Raw genomic sequence first — 19,182 nt, 5'->3', positions numbered from 1 at the left:
ATGTTTTTGTGGACTGTTACGATAGTAAAAACTTCTGCTGTTTGTGCCGCACCATGGGAAAAAGGCGATTTTAGCCAATCTTTTTACAAGTAAAAACCAATATTGTCAAAACATCATATCAGCGGACAACCATCGTCATAAACGCAGAATAATAAAAACTATTAAGAAATATATAGTAATTATAAAATATTTATTTTCCATAAAAAATGCGTTCTATTGGATAAGTACCTTTACTCTAATGAGGTACGTTAAAAAAACACATAAAGAATTTATAGATAGTAATATTGTTTATAATTTAAAGCATAATCTATTAATAATAAATATTTATTATGTTAATATCATTTTAAGACGTCACTGGTAAAGATTAGCTGTGTACATGGAATCAACAATGCAACTGAGCGGCGTTGCGATGTTGTTGCCTTTTTCTCTAATATGGGGACGTCATTTTTTTTTTACATTCATTTAACCTTGAATGTTGACTTCTTGATAGAGTATCTTATCATATTTTAGCTTCATTTTTATTATAGAGAAATAGTATTATTTTGCGCCTGTCAAAATAAGTGACAAATTTTTATGATATTTCAAAATGTTTCTATATAATCGTTTTGGCATCATTGCATTAGAGTTCCACAACAATGCTAATTCTTGCCTTTAAATGTTCTAAGATTTGCAGAAATGCTTGAAATAATATTTAATATTAAGCGTTAATTTTTAATTTATCTTTTAATTTTCCTTCTTTAAATTTATTTCGATAATTTTTTAATTAAATTTTAAATATTTATATTTTTCTGCATCATTTTGAACAACATTTTTAATAATTACTTTTATTAAGAGCCAAGGAGGTTAAAAGTACCACGTTTTTCTCTTATAATATTATTATGAAAATTCAAATACATTAATTATTCTCCTAGTTTTTGTATTATTTTATTAGTATTATGTAGTTAAAGTTGATTCGTATGGTTTGTTTAAGGTTCTACTTACGTTTGGTTTAATATTTTTATTTGTAGTGTCTAGTTTTTAAGTAGTTTATGTCGCTTGAGGGGTCCATTTTTGCCCCAATTTAGGTTATTTAGGTCATATTATTGTAAATTATTTTAATTTCCTATAATTTGTATACTTGCTTCCTTTGACTGTCAGCATTCTCCTAAATTATTGGTCTCTTTGAGCAAAAACAATGAAGATAATTCTAAATATTTCTATAATAGAAGTTAAAACTTAAATTTAAATTAAGGATGACCAATTTGTTATTAAAATTGTTGTACCTAATTTTTATAGCAGTATTTCAAGATTATTATTGACGTCACGGAATCTTACTTTATTTGCGTCGGGATTTTGCTGTATATATAACAAGGGGTGTTATCTTATCTTCATTTATATGAATTATTTCTTTTTTATTTAAATTCCAATTTTATTATTTTTCAATATCCATATTTATAAAACTGGAATTCGAAATGTTAGTTTAAGCTTATCAGGTCTTTTTTCTTGGTTTTTTTATTTGTTTGACTTCACATCCTCATTGTGGATTTTTAGATTTTCGTATCTTATTATGATTTCTATTATTTTTTATTCTAAAGTAATTGAATCATCTTAATTGTCTTGGAATGATACATCATAGTTTTATGGTTGGAACCTTTGGTATGACACTCAAATTATGAGACAGTTTTACCACTAACCAAAACTCTTTATTTTTTCTCTTGACACGTATTTCGCTAACGATGTTAACATCTTCAAGAGTAAAACTAAACTAAAACTACTTACAAATGGCCTTATATACTAATGATATAACTAATAGAGCGGAACATGCATGAATGTGGCTGAACAAATTATGGCCGAACAAATTTTAAACATTAACTAAACTATATAATTGATTCTAAGGGATGGGATCATTATTCCTGTTAAGAATGTTTTTTTGGTTTTTGAATATTGCTAAATTTTTGTATGCCTCTAATTTTCTTTTATTATTATTTGGTTAAAGTAAATTTAAGTTGTCTATCCCTACAAAGTGACTAGTATTTCAAACACGTTTAGCTACACTTGACCTTACAACTCTTCCATATTTTAGATGAGCTAGATGTTCTTTTATTATGACATTAATTGATCTTCTCGTTTGTTCTATGTTTTTTTTTTATCACAATCGCTACAATTAATCTCATAGATCTCAGACTTTTCATTAGTCTTTATTTTATCTTCTGGGCTTTCTAAAGGATTTCGTAACTTGGTTCCTATCCATTTTTGTGGAAACAAATCTTCTAGGAATAGCCGAATAATATTAGCATTATGTCCTGGTGTACCATCTTGTTAAAAATATATATTGTTTAAATTTGCCAAAAAATATTTTCAAGACGCTCAAGAATGACTTGTAGTATATCCAAATAACCGAACTGCTGTTAGCTTTCCTTTTAAACATACTGAAAGCTATGTTACCCCAAAATGAGACACGCAATGCTGAACTGGAACCTAATAAAGTTCATACTAAAAATAAGGTTTTAATTTCTGCTCTTATGTCTATTAAAGATTTTCTAAGCTGAGATGTGATGAATAATAATAAAATAATGAAAAATAAATAATGATCAATTGTGTCTGGGAATTATACCAATTACAAAAACGTAAGCGACGTTCAGCGTCTCCAGGTTGTAACTTATTTTTTTCTAACCCCGACTTCAGACTCAGCCAGGAATTCTTATTACATCTTATGTATATCATATTTTTTTAAATTTTCGCAATTTAAATACTGCGTAATTCTTTACATAGACATGCACGTTCAAGGCCTAATATTAAAATTAAAATAAAAGGTAACTATTTTACGAAAATTTCTCCTATTTAGTCATGTTTTAGAATGAGTATATAGTGTTGAATATTTTTAAAAAGGAAAATATAAGGCGGATTTTTCGGTTCATTAAAAAAAAAACATTTCAATTTTTTATCTTAAAATTCTAAATTATTACAATAAAACCGATTATATAATCATATTCTGCAGATAAATCCCCATCAAAAACATTTTAAATTTTTTAAATATGTTAAAAATTAATGAAAATTCAAGGGAGATCCCAAAATCCAAATTTTTCAACATGATACTGTAGATTAAAAACTATGATAGCTGCCAAATTTTTGGCAATGGCATATTTTGTTTCATAAAAAAGTACCACAGTAACGTGAAAATTGCAAGGCTCTATCTCCTATAGTAACAAAGATAACCTGCAAACATATCCAAAATTGGACACCCTGTATATTGACATCGCAGTGTCGACTACTCGTTGACCTCAAGTGGCTCCGACTTGAGTTTTTCCTAATATTTTTAGCGGCTATTAAAGATGAAGTCATTTTAACGAGAAAATGACTGAAATTTGTTTTAGAAGACCCAGCAATATAGCCTTAAATAAAGCAGGAAATAATTTAAATGTATGTGTTTTTTGTTTTAACTAATTTTTTGTTGATAACTAAAATTTCGAAAGAAAAATAAATATTTTTGAAAAAAAAATCTAGCAATAAGTATATGTCAGTTTATTAACAAATATATGTTTTTCTAAATGGATGCCTATAGTTAATAATATAAACTATTTAGGTAATCATATCAATTAAAATGAAAAATATTATACAAACATAAAGTTACGCAGTACTTAAATTAAAACTTATGCTATTTCTCCTTGTAAATATATTGTTAATTCTTTTACGTTCACATGATCGGGAGTTCCTAATACATATTGCACGGCACCTGCAACATCTTCAGGATTAAGACCAGGTCTCTGTAAAAACATTTTTTTCTCGAGTTCTTTTCCAAATCCTACTTCAGCAAATTCTGTCTTCACGTACCCTGGACTAACACTGGTAATTTTTATCGGTAATTTTTCTCTATTTATTTCTAGTCTAAGGGTTTCTGTCAAAGCTGTTACTGCAAACTTAGAGGCTGGATAAACATTAAATTCTGGAAGATCTAGAACTTGATGTCCAAGTACACTATTCATATTTACTATATGGCCTTTGATGTTATGATCCTTCATGTTTTTAATTGCCTCTCTGGAAGCAATTGCAACGGCCAATACATTGGTATCAAATGTAGTTTTCCACCTTTGAATATCTCCATTAAAAATATTACATGCTTGTAAAAGCCCAGCATTATTAACTAGAATATATATTGGTCCTAACTCTTCTGTGATTTTTTTAAATGCGTTGAGAATTTCTTCTGGTTTGGTTAAATCCGCTTTAAAAGCTAGCAGTTTACCTGAAAACTTTTCTAGTACTTTAGCATGTTCCTGTACCCGTTCAACCCGTCGAGCTACTCCCGCTACAATCACTCCATTTTTGACCAAGGTTTCTACAATAGCTTTACCGATTCCCGAAGAGGCACCTGTTACTACTGCTACTTTACCGGCAAATTTCTCAAGGCACATAATTATTTCAAAATCTAAACTACACTTCTCTTATTCATTTAAAAATACTCAATCAACTGGGTATGTTATTCCGATTATTATATAAATAAACCTGCCTTTATGATAATTTTTATCAAAAAAAAATATAATAAAAAGAAATCAGGTAACTAGATTTATCACGTTAATGTTATTTTCTGGCTAGCAAATATAATATTTCGTGGAATGGACAGTTCCTTAACTACATATATCATAAGAATCAGCTTTTCAGTTAGAAGTTAGAAGAAACGAGTTTTAGATTACTGATTTCAAGTTTTAGAGACGAGTTATTGATGTTGCGTATTTGGATATATTGCATAAACCTACTCCAAACTAAACTAGAATACAAAAATTTAAATAGAACCTTAGAGCGAGCTGGTTAAAAATTTATTTTTAGAAGAATAGTACCTCTTTACCGTTTTATTTGTAATTAGGTAGTAGTTCAATTGTTATTACTAGAATCAGTGGATTGAAAGAATAGGTTTTGAGAAATTGATACTTAGATCCCCGGACCTAATATTATTTCAATTCTTTTTGTCGATCTTCTTTTCAAAACGCATTATACATACATATTTTAAGTTGCATCTTAGGAATGTCACCGTATTTTAAGAAAACCATTTACAAATATCCATTAATATAATAATAATAAAAATGATCTTATTATATATAATTAATTATCTTATTTGCTGTCTGCCAATACATAGCAAATATGTAAACCAATATTTGTAGCAGGCTTTTAATCTTGCGATAGAAATATACCTAACTGCATGCATTTTTATAGAAATAATGAAATTAAACAGGTCTAATACAAAAAAATTGTTTACAGGCGTACAACTTATTATTATTCAGATTTCCTTTATAGTTAAAGGCCACGGCAGCTTTTTGTTCACGTTTGCAGGATATACATTATTATTATAATTTGTTCTTAAAGTGGTTAATAATGTGGAATGTAAAGCTCATGGCGGCTCTTCATTAAAACGCATTTAGTCATGGGTTATACCAATTATTCAAAAATAGGTTTAATCTTTTTTTCATAAGTGGGAAATTTTCCTACGCATCATGCGAATGTTTTGTAATTTTTATTAAGAAGATAAGAAATTTAATAACAATAATATAATTTTAAAGAATTTCTAATTTTATTATTATTATATTTTACATATAAAAGCAGAAAAAATGTGTTATTTAACATAAAAAAATATATACCGGGTGCCATTGAAAATACCTTTCTTACTTTTCAAGAAAATAAATAAAATGTAGTACATGGATAGAACTTTTATAAGAGTAATTATTGACATATTTTGTTGTTTTTTGTGACAGAGTGTATAAAATAAGACTAACTTCTTTATTTTAAAGAGAAAAGTTCGTATATTATTACGTAATTCGGTATAAATATTTCGAGAACAATGATACCACTTTTGCTACTTTTTGTTTAATAATCATATTTTGTTTTTCAATTTTAATATAGATTACTATGAATGCATTCAGTTTTAAATCAAGTATTTATGGAAAAATAGTTTTTAGTGTATTGTATTACTTAAATCTTTTACACGCCTGTTTAAAATATCCAAACCAGAATTTTTGGTATAATATACTTACTTTATTTTTTCTTTAAATAACAACTTATTCAGAATAATCACTTTAAATATGCATATTTTTTTTTCTCGATAATTTCTTATCATATTTTTTTTAATCGGTTGATAAATACGCCTATAAAAAGAAAAACTGATGACATGTGCGTAAACGTATTTAATTAATATAATAAGTTTAATATTCATAATAAGACTTAAGCTATTACTAAATTAACTAAAACATTTAACGCATTCATGGCACCCAATTTTAAAATTAAAAAAAAATATTCACGCAAGATCTTTATAAACATTTGCTCATTATCGCCTATTTTTAGTAAAAATTATCACAAGTAATTTTACACTTCTTTTCAAAATATCCAGCCACGGAGACATACGTTTTTAAATTTGTTTTATTAACACTACTCGTAGTAAAATTATTATCATCATTGTTTATAAAAGTTAAAAATTATTTGTGTTTTTGATTTCATCGCAGATGGGACAGGAAAAGGACAAATAAGTGATCTACTTTTTCCTACCTCATATTGTACTGCAAAAATATCCTAAATTGTTTAACAAAGGTGTTGGATTATATCCACATCTATTCCTTATTACTGAAAATAAATATTTAATAAGATTTTGATTTAAATGGCTGGCAAAAAGAAACTTACAATTAAACATATTTTATAAATATTCCCATAGCTTCAAAATAGACGTAAGCATTCAAATAAATCTATTAATACAATGGACGTTATTTTTTTATTTCGATTTTCAAAAAAAGGATCTAAGAACAAATATTAAGTTATTTAATGAATAATTAAATGGTATTGGATTTTTAGCTGACCATGTCTTTTTATTAGGATTGGCATCTGATAATATATTGCTATTTATCAATCGAACATTTTATTTGTGGGTTGTAAAAATGTACAGATATTACTAGCAATATTATTTTTCACGACGCATAATTGAGTAGTTGACTGAAGGACAGCAGCAATAGAATTTTAAAAAAAGTTGTGCTGCATATTGCATCCTCATTTTTAAAATATACAAGGATTTAGGTAAAATGCATATATATGCATCAGTTTGCTTTATTAAGGTTCTTGTAGTACTATTTTTTCTTTCAATTTCATACGTTTTTTCTATATCAAAACAAGATACAAAACGTTAATCATTTATAATATATCATTTTAAATATTAATTTTTGATTTCTGTGGTTCGGTCCCTAGTTGCACACCAATGCAACCGAATAAGAGTTAACTTTGGTAATAATTTTATAATATTGTTTATTATTTTAAATCTATTCTCACCTTTAACTGGTCATATGCAAATTTTCCAATTTCCAAACATGCCTTACATAAAAATCCAGCGGAGTATTTGCAACAGAATTATTGCAACCTAGCAACCCCATATCTTCATAGCCTTCATAAAGTCGAATGAAATAACTACCAATAAAGTCTAATTTAGCATTTAATAAAATTTCATCAAACAATATAGCGCACACGTGTTCTATTTTACTCATTGTCTTTATTTTTATTGTAGAATGGCCTTTTTATTCGGTTGAAACAATACGCAAATTATTACTCATAACTCATAAATCCTTAATTTCGTATACATAAGTTAATACGTCTCGCCATACTTAAATCACGTTACAATCTCTACATGTCAATTCACTACAGTCATGCCAACCTGACAAAACGTAATAACTGTCAACACATATGACGTTATAGCTAAAGGCGCAAAATTCAAGTTTTATAATTAAATATTAAAGTTATTTGTGTCAACAAAAATAAGACTTTTGACAAAATTGAAAAATGGCCGTCAATGTCATTTATTGCAATTAAAAGATTATTAATATAAATTAGTAGTTTTCGTTTTTTAATTAATTTTTTTAAAATTTTACTTATAAACTTTAAGAACAAAGTTCCTGAGTTAGCCGGATCAAATGGCATTTTTAAATATTCAAATTGGCCTAAGGAACAAATAAAACCAGTAAATTTAATAGAATCATCAGCCATTTTCACTTGGTAAAAAGAGTTTTTTAAATCAAGGGAGGTAAAATATTTTACATTCATATATGGTCTTTAATTAATGATTCGTGACGTAATGACTTTTTTTTATTTATTTCCCTTTAGTCCACACATTGTCTCTTTTATTTATTGTTTTTATTTACTTAAACTGTAGAACAGCAATAGAGCAATAGAGCGAATCACTCTTTTTAATTATATTTTGTTTTAATAGGTCATCAGTAATATGCCGTAACTCTAACTTCTTAGTACATGAGAACTTTCTAGGCCTAAAACTTATTGGCTCTTGACTATTTAAAATTAAATCCATTTCAAAATTGGTTTGGGGTTCTAAAGATTTAGTGGCATTAAAATATTCCTTATCGAATATTTCTCCAACTTCATAAATAATTTTTGGGTTTAATTTGTGGTTATTATTCAATGGGGTTGTCTAAGGATCATACTCAAATGAAAAGGATTCCTGTGGAAAAGGATCAGCATAAGGGCGCTCTATAATTTGTACATCACTATCTAAAGTGATCTTCAGATTTTGCATTAAGGGAAATCTCTTCCAAAAATACATAGAAAACACATTGATTCATTCGAGACAATATAACATATAATGGGTACATATAAGTTACTAAATATGACCTTAGTATTAAAAGTACCTAGAATATCTAAGCATGTCCCATTTATGCACTAATATTGATTTTTGTCGGTCAGTCTTAGTTATACATGCACTAGGTAAAAATAGTTGCTTTATAAGTCTTATAGGACTACCAGTATCTAACAATGCTAAAATATTAATGTTACTTGACAAAGAATTTAGTTCATACATAAAAAAAAATTAACTCTATAGTAATTATGTTTCGGAGGTACCTCAAACTCTCACGGTTAAAGTCTTAGCTTCCCTACAGCGGCTTGGACAAAAGGGTCCTTCTGAATAGGAATTCTAAATGGCTCTAGCCTATTCACTAACAACCATGGCAGTATTTGCTGTCAAGTCTGCTGGAGCCACTCTGATGATCCTCGTCTGCGGGCAGTTCTTTACTAGGTAGTCTTGCTTACCACAGTTATAACAGGAACCTCCATCTTCAAGGTTTTGGATACATATCAGCATAAAGGCCAACATCAAAATAGTTGAAGCACATCTTGGAGGCCTAGGATAGGAACTTGGTATTTTGCGAGGCTAGTTGAGGTTATCTCTTGAACTAACATCACCTTAATTTTGGATCTGCTCTTTTTTATATTACAACAATATAATGCGTAGCAACTCATCAGAGGTGTGGAAGTCTTTCATGAAAGCTTGGGACTGTAATATCTTATTAGTAAAATCATCAATAATATATTCAATTAAATCCTCTTCTGAAATACCCATATTATTGTCAATTAAAACTTTGTCATAGAAATAAGTAGAAAACTTCTCTCTTCGTTTTCAGTTCCATCAAACTCTCTCATCCTAGCTACCTTATCGAGCCTAGCTCCTTAACTCGACAATCCAATCATCCCACGGCATAGTCATTAAATCACTTTTCGAGTGAAACCAGGATTTTGCCTGACGCACAAATTTGCCAATAGCAATAAGAATTATCACTTGAAGGGACACATCATAACTATTCTGGACAGCATCCACTCTCTGCAGCTAAACTTCTATGTCTTGGCCAGAACGAGCAAATTCAGGCACGAAACTAACAATTTCAGCATTCAAAAATTGTTTATAAAAAGTAGGGTAAGTTTCATAAGGTCCAGGCTGTCCCAATGGAACAGTATTTTGCTGTCTGACGCCCTTATAGGATATAACAACGCGAAAATCAGTAGCCTGCACTATGTCATCCATCGCAATTGCATGCATATTGTCACCGCCAATCTCGCTAATACCTTGATTTGGTAGATTTTGTGTTATGCAATTTTCAGGATCTCAATTCCGGGAATTGTCGTCTTTTGCGCCGCCTTTATCCATAATACCGTCATCGCTTAACCGTTAGATATCGTCTTATCCCACACCTAAACTTTTGGCATTTTGGGTCTTGTCAAGTATAAATATCTCCGATTTTGCATTTTTTTAAAATTTAAGTAGAAAGAGTACTTTAAGGAGAACAGTTTAAAAAAAATTGCGGATTATTCACATAGGACGCTAAAAAAATTATTTGAATTTCTTAAAACATCCTAGAGTAAACCCATATTTTGGTTTACTCTAAACTATTAAAGGTAGAAACTCGTTGCTATTGATAAATACATTGTCAAACTTTTGACATATAGTGCGCGTCTATATATCAAAAGTTTGACAATGTATTATTACGTATATCTTTTTTAATAAATATTACCCTAAAACCTAACCTAAATATTAACGAACAAACACGTCTTAAAAGAATGATCGCATATATATAGATGAAAAAACACGGAAACCATCTAATATATTCCTTAAATAATTGATTGCTAACTTAAGAAAAATTTAAGAAATAAATATATATACAATTTTAAATAAATTTTATATAAACAATATATATTTATAGGTCGATATATTGAAACATCATGGGAGACTGCATTAGTGGAGCTGCCATATTTGATGAGCATAAAAGAAACCACCATAAAGAAGGTTTTGGTATAATATTTATTTTAATATATTCATCAGCTATGAGAAGGTTCATTTAAAAAAATCGCTAAACAAAACAAAAATTTGCTTAACAATTAAGCCCTCTAAAGTTGCTGATGCACGACTGGGAATGTATATTATCAAGCCCTCTTTCACCTCCTAATATTTATAGAAACGAAAACGATTAATTTTAATAAAATTAAATTACATATTATGCCGCTTTACCGAAACGGAATAAATAGTCATTTTGCAATAATTGTCAAGAACAAATGTCTCTAAAATAACAATAGCAAACAACCTGCCGACATTGCTGCATATCCAGTGGGGACTACACAAGCCCATTTTCACATTAAAAAAGGGTTAATCGGATAGAACAATAGCTTCTTTCCAAAAAGGAGCCTTTTAAGCATACTGTAACGCACACGACATGGCTTGTAAAAGAACGTTACTCCCAGAGAGGCTGTTTCTCTACACTGGATCACGCAGTACTGACGACAATTCCGGGCTAAACAATACATATTTTGGCGTGTTAAAGAACCATTTTGTATTGTTTATAATAAATCATCGTAGCATAATAATCTTCGGTAGAAATCACTCGCATTAATTAAAAATATTAGACACTTTATCCATAATTTAAATTAACGAAATATGAAAAAACAAACCAAAATTAACGAAGTTCAAATCAAAACTAAATTACAAGAAACAATTAAATAAGATTAACTAAGTATTACAATACTAAGTATACTAAGTATTACAAGATTATAAATTATAACTGTCACTAAATTTTTAGAACAAAATGCCTACAATAATACCATTAGATGTAAATTGAACAGGCAACCAACAAACAACAACAGGCTTGATCCTGCAAAAATAATAAACACTGTTGTCACATAGCGAATGGGTTTCACTATTTATACACATTTTCATATACAGCACTAAAAAAAATCATACCTTATGCAAATATTTATACGATATATCATTAAGTACAAAAATTATACAGATAACTCGTAAATGTAAGCGTAAGCCATCCATGTGGTCAAAAAATGCTTGATGTCTCTACCCAACCCAACCCAACTCAACCCAACCCGTCCTATGCAATCTCATCCTAACCCTTCTTCAAGGGGGGCGTATGTGCATTTGTAAAAATTCATTTTATTTGTCAAACACAAATTGTTTAGAAGTGGAAAACACAATAAACCAACTTAAACAAAAGAAAATCGCCTTCGTCTTGACAGAGTAAGAGCAAAAACTTTACAAAGAAGCAGCCAACAAATCTCTAATTCACTAGCAAACATTATAAAATTATAAAAAAACATTATAAAAAAACCTATATTGCACCACTGGTGTTTTTCCGGATATTCTAAAGACTAGAATTATAATAGCGTTACACAAAAGCGTATCTCATACTGATGTTAATAATTTTCGACCAGTCTCTTTGATTTCTAATCTACCCAAAATCATAAAGAAGATTTTAAAATCTCAATTGGTAAACTTATTCGAAAAATTGAACATAATTTCTGATAACCAGTTTGGTTTCCGTCCAAAAAGATCAACTGAAGACGCAATATTTAAGCCCACTTCAGATTTATATAATTCTGTAGATAAAAATTAACCTTATCAATCGGTTTCAGTATGTAAAAGTAAATGAACTACAAGGCAATAGTTGTAAAGTAACTTGTGGAGTCCTTCAGAAAACGGTGTTAGATCCGCTACTTTTTATAATATACTTACGTTAATAGCCTTTTAAAAATAAATTCCAATGGGGAGATTGTAATTTATTGTAACGATACTGCAATTTTGTATAATATTGCAATGACGTGGCAAGATTTAAAATACACTGCTAAGAGAAATTTTAGATATTTTTCAAATTGGTTTCAGGATAACCGGCTTTCACTTAATGTAAAAAAAACAAAATAATATATTAGTTTTACATTTTATAACTATAAACTTCCTAGGATGGGACCGTTAATGGTTATTACAAAAATATCAATTCCCGAAACAGACACCATTAAATATTTACAAATTATTGTAGATCAAAATCTTAATTGGAATATTCACATTAAATACCGTGTTCAAGAGCTCTGGAAGGTCTGGCATCTAAATTTAAGTACCTAAAGACTTATTTAGATATTAAACAGCTGGTGATAATCTACTATTTGTTACTACAGTCTTAACTTACTTACGAAATAACCAGCTAGGGAGTTAGAGATTCTCATATTACAACACCATACAAAAATGGCTTTTCAAAATAATATTAGAAAAAAATAAATTGTTTACAACAGATTTTTGTTTTTTTATTTATTTTCAAAGAAAAAATGATTCCAAAGAAGTTTAGTTTACTATTTCAAATTAAAAAAATGTTAAAAATCAGAGATATGTAGTCATCTACAACCGGCCTTTTTTATTCCGTTAAACAAATACACAAAGTATTACTTATAACTTAGAAAATCCATAATTTCGTATATATAAATTAATACGTCTTGCCATAATCAAGTTACGTAATAATCTCTCCTTATCAATTCACATCACTCATGCTAACCTAATAAAACGTAACTGTCAACGCATATGACATTATAGCTAAAGGCGCGAAATTCAAATATTAAAATTAAATACTACAGTACAAACATTTTTTTGTAAATTCTGGATATCTGCTTTTTGAGATGAAAATTTGAACCACTTAAACCCTTATTTGTTTTTTCTTAGTTTTAAATCTACCTTTAGCAGCTTGTTTTTACCAAATAATTTGCCTTACGATGGAGTTATTATTTCACTCAATATTTCTCTTCCTTATCTTATTGGGCTTGATATTTGACAATATTTTTTTTTTAATATTGCTTCAAAGATAGTGTATAAGCGCGTAGTTAATCCATCGCTGATATTTTACGGCTCCTTCACGTTTAATACATTTAATGTTCCTACATGAGTAACTCCGTCTATTTCTGTTGTGCTCTTATAACGAATAGCACTACGTTATTAAATTTTATACTGTCTTAGAGAGTTTTTCAGAAAAAGATGCTTATTTCGGTTTACAATACCTTGAAGTTTCAGGTCATCAGGCGCATTAAGTGTTTTTATCTTAGCAACTAAGAACTAGTTTAATTTTGCCAACCCGTCATTTTTGGTTTAATATTAATTAAATTCCTTTTTAATGGCAAGCATCTCTTTTAATATTTAGATGTTAGGAATCGAAAATACTTTACTATCCAAAAGTTCAGTTGTTATCAGCCGTTTGATGTGATATGTGATTTTAGATACTCAAGGCCCGCCTCAAGATTAAAATATATTTGGTTTCTTCATCCAATTAAATTTTAAAAGAATCATACTATTCGGATATATCAGTAATGGAAAGCACATATTGGTTTGTTGTGTAAAGAAAAAATATATTTTTTCACAGAATAACCCACTATTGTTGTACTGGTATGTAGTGTGAAGTAGTGTCGGACGTAGTAATTTCAAAACACAATATAACGTTAAAAACGGCACCAAAAACTATCCGCTACGTCATAAAAATAATATTTATTACGTGACAAAAATCACAAGAAGTGTAATAGTTGCAAGAGCAGTACTTATGTGATACAGAAATATAGAATATTAATATGGCTAAACCATAATCTCTTTTTAAAAATGGTAAGCATTTTAACCATTTTATCAGCACGATGGAGCTTCCACGCATTTCGTTCGTCAGGTCAAGCAATATTTGAATAAAGAGCTTTCCGAACGATGAATCGGTCGCGGTGGTCCAATTAGTTGGCCTCCAAGATCATTAGACCTCACACCACTGGCTTATTTTTTGTGTGGCTGGTTTAAAAAAATTAGGTGTACAAAGTGAAAGTCGTCAGGAGAACTTCACCAACTATAGATGATGTCTGATAGGTAATGCAAAGCCTATAGATTCGGCTTTTATCAGGTGTAATTTGGGAAAAATAATAAATATCGTAATATTCATAGCCGAGCGCGACTCTCTTGTGGCCGAGACATATGATTTATATTCCTACGACGCAGACGGATACTTCTAGAGATGATAGTGAATAGTTATTCGGAATTGATTTTTTTTGTTTAAATTTTAAGCTTTGGTGCTGTTTAAATGGTACTCTTTAATCAATATTATTAATAATTTAAAAAAACTGTTACAATAACATTTCCCAAAGGGGAGCGCCTCACTCAGCTGTATAAATGAAACATAGCTGAAATAAATCAAACTTGCTAAACACAAAGCCGTATGTGATTTGTTATTCACAAAATCGAGAGACGATAAATTTAAATTTATATAGTTAGTTACATCCGTAGGAAAATAATATGTTTGACAATTAAATTACATCACATTGAGGTGCACCGAAGTTTGGTATGAATTATAGACATATATTTTAAATTATATATAAATACATTAAACGCGGTTAATCTAATAATATTGACACAAAAAAATATGGCATTATTGAAGAATATTAAACTTTCATTTAGTTCTAATTTATATTAGTTTACTTATATAACTTACTTTACTAATATAATTTGATATTTTTAATAACTAACATATCATAAAATAAAATTTTACATATCCATGTGCGAATTATCAGACTATATCTAGTTATTATCTAAATTGTTTAAGTCTAAAAATACATATTGTTTTCTATATTTAGATATTCCTATTATCAATACGCTTTATTTATTCAAAGTATATATAAAGACATTATATTAATAATATTATGTTGCTTAAAATGATATTAAAATAAATTATTGAAAAATTAAAGTAGTAGACTCAATTTGAGAGCAACACTTTCTTTAATTCCTTAGGTCCTAACAGTAATAATAATATTTCATTTGATTTAACTTATTAACATATTTAACAAACATTTATTTGTTTATTTATTTACATCGTATAAGACTACAGTTCGATCGTTCTCTTTCACTTGCTCCCAGTACTAAGTAGAAATCTGCTAATCTCATATTTTTCAATTTTTTTATAATCTTTACTGTTCACTAGATGTCGTGCAATGTACCATTCAAGTATGGTTTGTTTTCTTTAGAGTTTGTGTATTTGTTAAGCAACTCAGTTAGTATTTTACAATTTTACAATTTTGTCTGTTTTATGTCACTTGTGAAGGAAAATAAAGTGTTCGTATATATTTTTGAACTGTTTGTAATATATTTTAGAGTCTGATGATGGCAAGAATACTTTCTGAAATGCATCACTCCTGAAATTAGAGGATTAGCATTTTATTTCTGAAAAAAAAACTTCCCCTACTAACTTTTCAATATTATATTGACTCCACTTCAGAATGGACTTTTTCCTTAAATTAAATGAATTGAGGAATAATTTACGTCTATCAGTTTATTTTAAATACTTACAAATTTTTTAACTATTTAACATTTTTATTTCGACATGTCTATTTTTCATTTTTATATTTATTTACATTAAGATTTTGGATTGCAGCTCGTGGTAATATTATGTACTACTAGAAAAAAGCCTTTCTAGGTTTTTACAATTAAAATCAATTAATGGTAATATACTAAGACATTAATAATATTGGAATGCTATATCAGTTCTTTACAGATTTCATTCCACCTCTTATAAACCATATTTGACTCCTAAACTAATAGCAAAAACGACTGAAACAACGAAGATCTGCAACTTTTGTAGAAGTCACTTTTCAATATATCCTCAAAATTTCCAGGAAAAAAGAGAAAACTATTAATCAATATAATAATCAATCAAATCAATATAATTTGCGTATGATGTATATAGACCATATTGGGCATAAGAGTATAACATTGTTAATTAATAATTGCAGTGCGCAAAGAACACGATATGTAATAAAACTATAGGAACTATAGGCTCTGATGTATTTTTTCCATCGAATTCAACGGTTTAATTATTTTTCTTATTTTGGTATACTTTAAACACTAAATTAAATATTAAAAACTTATATCAAAGTTGTTTAATAGATATAATAGTTAAGTACCATGATAATAATTTAAAACTTTTTTTAGATACGAGTGCTAATTTTTTTAAATTATGTTAATATCAAATTCTCAAAAATTGGCATCTAGAATTAAAATAAATTATTACTAGTTTTATTATTTAAAAAGACTCGGAACGCCAATGGACGTTTTAATTTCAATAACAATTTTTTGCATTCGACAAAAAAATTCATGATATAACTCGAAATTACAGAATGATTAATGACCATATATCTCTGATATTCTTGACTTTTCATCTCGTGCAAGCTATAAAATAATAAAAATGTTCATAAGCATAATATAACTATAATAGTAAAAGTACTTTAGCGAAAAAAAGAAATCAATTTAAAATTAATCCCTAATCACTGTGAATTTGCAAATAGACATTTTATAAATTGCTCTTGAGAAAATTTGCAATTCACTATTCAATATTATTATCAAAATTGATATACTTTAAAATTTTAACGATAATTCATTGAAATTAAGATTAAAAAATGCTTGGTCAGATCTTTAAAAAAGTATGTAACTTTGGCCAAAATTAAATAGATAGCAGGAGCATTTCGTATTAATCATTTTTACAACTTCGATACATAAACCTAGACTTTTTATTTCCAGTAATATTTTATATTTTAATTTATTATATATAGATAGGTAGAACCGGAATGGTAAAACCATTTGTTTTTTTTTTGAAAGATTTTATTGGTGACTTTTATTGGTGGTTTATTTTTATAACAGTTATGTCTAAATATTAAAAGTAAATGACTACTTATTAATAAAATTGATTAAAGTTTATTTTGTGTTTAATGGAGTGCTATATTTCTTTTGACTCTTTATTCACAGCAACCTTTTGCTAGTTATACATTTCTGAAGAACTTGAATAAACGGTGAAAAAATCTAGATGGCGCCCACAAGATCAGCATATCGTTTAAACAGCTGCATTATTCTTTAGACTTATTTCTTCATTTTTAACAACTATCACAAAATCTAAAAATAAAGTAGGTTACACACTAAAAGTATTTTTATGGACCCATGCACAAATTTTCCCCAACGTTTATTTAACTAGGTGTTCAGATTAAGGATATTTTTACTTCAAAATATGCAAATCTCAGTTTAAGAAATATTAATCAAATGCAAAGAACAAATAGAAAATTAAGAATTTTGAACCATTTATAATTTAATAAATCTGTCCAATACTAAACAGGTTTTTAATAAAATTTATGTTTATAGTGGATTGAGTAATTCACCCCTTTAACTTATTTAACACCACCATTACTCATTTTTTTTTAGTAAAAAATTAAATTTTGCATATTCTAAGGCGCTGTCCCTAAACTATCACAAACATCCGATTTTAGACCTCTCCTCCCACCACGTAGCCTATCGTAGCTTCTCCCAGACCTCCCACCTTATAAAGACACGTCGTTTTTTATGACAAATTTTTTGTACTTGTTGCTTCAGATAGTTATATTTTTTTTAACTGAATACAAATAAAACCACATAAAGCTCTGACTACTTAATACTTACTATACTACTTTAGTACTTATACTACTACTTAGACTTACTATATTGGCTGTGAGGAAATAATTTTCATTCTCCAGAAAAAAAACGTAGCTCAGACCAAGGCAACCTTGAAGCTCACCGTGGTTTTTCGGCGACCTTCCCCTTATGCTGGCTACGTGGTTTATGGATAGCCCCTAATTTTTGCGTAATCTACTTCTTGTCAGTATCAAACATACGTTAAGTTCACTATTAAAAGATAAACTTTACGAACCAAAAGGTGTGCTTAAGGTGAGTACTTTTCGTTTCGCACGGTAAAAGAATAAAAAAAAATTAGAAGTAAATTAGCATATTTAGCATTAATAGAAATGTGCGTATTCATTTAAAATAAGAACGCTAATAGAAAGCACAATAATTAAAAAAAAAAACAATATGAACAACCATTGCTCTTAAAAAATTATGACATTAAATATTTTCTTTTTTGAATAATTCATTTATAATAACATTTAGCTTTATATTTAAAAACTGTAGGAAAACAATTGTACCTTGACAAAATTTGACATTTTTTATACTTCTTTTTAATATGTGTTAATGTATATAGTCCGACCGTACTATAAATCAGTTAATAGACAATTTGAACGGACTATAAAATATTAAATATTTAACCCTAAAAGAGTGTCTCGCGACTGCTGTTGTACTTAAGATAGACGTTCGATGTTTGCGACCGCGACAAGAGACAGGGACAACTTTTTAACACACCGAATTAATAGAACTGAATAGGATTTAGTTCAGAAGAAGCGACAGCGTCTCATTACGACAGCGCGACATTACCTCCTTTGGAGCAGTAGTGTCGCAGTGTCTTGCGAGTGAAGAACCAGCATTTTTAGTAAAAAACGGTGTGTCCTCCAATTTCTCTGTAGAAGGCGATGAAAAATTGATAGAATTAGTTCATCAGAACCCACCAATTTATGATCCTGCATTAGAAAGTTACAAAGACGGTTGCTACGGGAGAGATGCTACAGGAAAATATATGGAAAGATATTGGAAAGGCCCTAAATAAAAGCGGTATATATCATGTAGTACATAATGTTCTGTGAAATGGAATGTACAGGGTGTCCCAAACTCGATGTCCCGGGGCATTTACGGGAAACGAAAAATGATAATGATAA

At 28.8% G+C, this 19,182-nt stretch overlaps 1 protein-coding gene across 1 annotated transcript; it reads right to left on the bottom strand.

Moving 5' to 3' along the window:
• Positions 1 to 3,485: 3,485 nt before the first annotated feature.
• On the bottom strand, positions 3,486 to 4,450 carry LOC126743185 (farnesol dehydrogenase-like). The gene has a single exon (XM_050450166.1). The coding sequence runs from the start codon at positions 4,386 to 4,388 to the stop codon at positions 3,630 to 3,632; it is 759 nt and encodes a 252-aa protein (XP_050306123.1). The 5' UTR covers positions 4,389 to 4,450; the 3' UTR covers positions 3,486 to 3,629.
• Between the last annotated feature and the right edge of the window lie 14,732 nt (positions 4,451 to 19,182).

Source organism: Anthonomus grandis, chromosome 12, assembly GCF_022605725.1.
Source record: "Anthonomus grandis grandis chromosome 12, icAntGran1.3, whole genome shotgun sequence".
Lineage (NCBI taxonomy): Eukaryota > Metazoa > Arthropoda > Insecta > Coleoptera > Curculionidae > Anthonomus > Anthonomus grandis.
The sequence above is the reverse complement of the archived record's forward strand: the minus strand, read 5'-3'. Positions and strand labels throughout refer to the sequence as shown.

Coding starts and splice junctions, on each gene's coding strand:
- LOC126743185 (XM_050450166.1), bottom strand. CDS start 4,388: ATGTGCCTTGAGAAATTTGCCGGTAAAGTAGCAGTAGTAACAGGTGCC.